We start from the raw sequence: 2,760 nt of genomic DNA on the forward strand, positions 1-2,760 counted from the left end.
TCGGTTTAGGGCCTTGCTCATCTATGAGCCTAATATGATCATTACTTTTGGCACCCCAAAAATCACACACATCATGGATACCTTACATGGATTTAACACATAAGGTTCGCTTCGTTTGTAGGTTCACCAAGTTTGATATGGGGTCACCTAATCTCAATGATTGTTAGCGTCATCTAGCATGGCTATGACCCTAGGATTCTCTTTGGACTAGGCAAATACCCTTTTTGTTTAATGGATTTTATATTTATATTCCTACAGATTATCCAACATAACAAAAATATTGGCAATTGTCTATACCCAAATGTGTTTCGAGGTCCTCTAAACAACATTCATTACGATCTAACTACATTATTGATTGATATAACGATTTCCGAAATGTTAAAACCACATTTGCAACTTGCAATGATGTAGGAGGCACAAACCCACCCCATGATTATGATATAGTTAAATTCTATAAAATCATCGACGCATTCCTTGTAAGTCCAACCTATATAAAGAGGGGAAAGTTGCTATCGTGGTGAAAATTGGTGTGTGTGTGTGTGTGTGTGTGTGTGTGTGTGTGTGTGCACCTGCGTGTGTACACCATGGCCATAGCCCATTATTGCCAGACCATTTGCCCACTAATTGTCATTGGCGATTGCCCTATGGGCATTGCCCAATGGCCATTACAGCTGCCTCCTTTGAAATGATGGGCTTCCTTCAAAGTACAAGACATAGTGGAGCATGCGCGACCAAAAAAGCAAAAGCAAGTGCCATATGAGTGAGTAAAAACTAGTGCACCAATTCATTACAATCTTCACCACAAAGGCACACACACATAGCCATTATATATATATAGCTGAGCTGAAAGCAAAGATCCATAGCCAACAAAGAGATCCATAGCTAACAAAGAGTGCATGATGGATTCGCCTCCTCGGCATATCATTCCTTCCTCACCGACCCCCTCACGGGACCAATGTCCACCCGGCCATCGTGCTCTCTTCTTCCCTTTAACCACCCCACATGCCACCATAGCTGCCCTCTTAATAATCTCTTCTCTCATCTCCGCCTCCGTGGGCTTCCGGAGCACCGCCATGCCCACTTACGCGTCCGCCCGGCGGCCACCACACTTGGCCCTCTCGGACTTCACTGCCCTCCAAGCTATCCATCGATACCTCCGAGACACCACCTCCTCCACCCTAACCAATCGATCATCGATCCCTTCGGCCCCGACCACTCTTTTCTTCACCTCTTGGGAATTCTCCCGCGACCCGTGCAGCTTCGATGGCGTCCTTTGTGACATCGTCCACGGGGAGCTCCGCGTGGTCTCGCTCAACTTGGGCATCGCGAGTGGTGGCTCTGCGGGTCTCCACGGATGGTTACCCGAAGAGATCGGGCAGCTAAGTGCCCTAGTGCAGCTCACATTAGCCCCCGGTAGAGTGGGAGGTCCCATACCCGCGGACGCGATCGGGAGGCTCAAGAACCTACAGAACTTAGGGTTGAGCCACAACTTGATGACAGGCACAATCCCTACCACATTGGGGGGCCTCAGGAGACTCCAGATGCTGGACCTGTCCTTCAATCGGCTGACCGGGGGGGTCCCGGCACAGCTGGCCGGCATCCCGGCCCTACTCACACTCCGCCTGGCGCACAACAGGCTGACCGGAAGCCTCCCGGCCTCGTTCCGGAGGGCGGCATGGCTCGACCATGTGGACGTAAAGCGGAACTCTCTGGAAGGGCCATTGCCTGAATTCCCAAGCTCTTTGACCTATCTAGACCTCTCTCGGAACCGCCTGTCCGGGCCGCTCTCCCCGTGCGTGTCGGGCCTGAATCGCCTCACATATCTAGACCTAGGGGACAATCGGCTCACCGGAGGTGTGCCCCCGGGGCTCTTCTCCGCACCCCTATCCGCACTCGTGCTCCGCCATAACTCGCTCTCAGGTCCGGTCTCCCCGCCCGGGCCCGTGCTCATACCGACAGTTGACATGGCCTTCAATGCGCTCTCGGGCCCGATCTCGCCCTTCTTCGCGCTGGCACAGAATCTGTACCTGAATCATAACAGATTCTCGGGGGCCGTCCCGCAGGAAGTGGTGGAGCAGGTGGAGGGAGGCGGGATGCGCACGCTCTTCGTGCAGCAGAATTTCCTCACCGGATTCCCGCTCGGGCCGGCCGGGACGCTGCCCATGTCGGCCTCGGTGTGCATTCAGTATAACTGCATGGCCCCGCCCATCGAGTCGCTGTGCCCCCACAGCGGAGGAATGCGGGCCATCAGACCCTCCTCAGAATGCAGGAACACCTGATGATGATGGGCACTCATAACTGTCTTCTCTACTGGATAGAGAGTATTCATAACTGTCATAACTGCCTTCCCTACTGCCTAGAGAGTGTTCAGTGTCTTGTCTGTCTATCTAGTGTATAGAGAGAATTTTACATGCCTTGCCTTGCTTGTAAGTAAGTCTTTTATTAATAGGGGAAAAAAAACACATAGTTTTCTTGTGGGTTTTCTTTCTTTCTTTCTTCTTCTTGTTATTTGACGGATCGGAAGAAGACGCGTCCCTCCAGATTCCATATTCGATGATAGATGCTTGACTTACCGAATCTAAACACCTATAAGGACATGGGTTAGCCCCAATATGTCACGTTACCGTTACCCATTCTCTCCAGAGGCTCTTTGGGTTCCTTCATAATGGTTCTATGATCCACCCTCTAATACACAGTTGCACATTTCGCATGGCCTTTTACGTGCATTAACGGGTATGCTATCTACGGGAGGAGAACTTA

At 51.2% G+C, this 2,760-nt stretch overlaps 1 protein-coding gene across 1 annotated transcript; it reads left to right on the forward strand.

The window, feature by feature from the left end:
* Positions 1-859: 859 nt before the first annotated feature.
* On the forward strand, positions 860-2,435 carry LOC147861571 (uncharacterized). The gene has a single exon (XM_087322020.1). It carries the CDS (start codon positions 897-899, stop codon positions 2,277-2,279), a length of 1,383 nt encoding a protein of 460 aa, XP_087178146.1. The 5' UTR covers positions 860-896; the 3' UTR covers positions 2,280-2,435.
* Positions 2,436-2,760: the final 325 nt, after the last annotated feature.

The sequence above is a fragment of the Azolla caroliniana genome, unplaced genomic scaffold (genome assembly GCF_043228905.1).
Source record: "Azolla caroliniana isolate FFs.n. ecotype wild unplaced genomic scaffold, voAzoCaro1.0.p SCAF_7, whole genome shotgun sequence".
Taxonomy (NCBI): Eukaryota; Viridiplantae; Streptophyta; class Polypodiopsida; order Salviniales; family Salviniaceae; genus Azolla; species Azolla caroliniana.

Coding starts and splice junctions, on each gene's coding strand:
- LOC147861571 (XM_087322020.1), top strand. CDS start 897: ATGATGGATTCGCCTCCTCGGCATATCATTCCTTCCTCACCGACCCCC.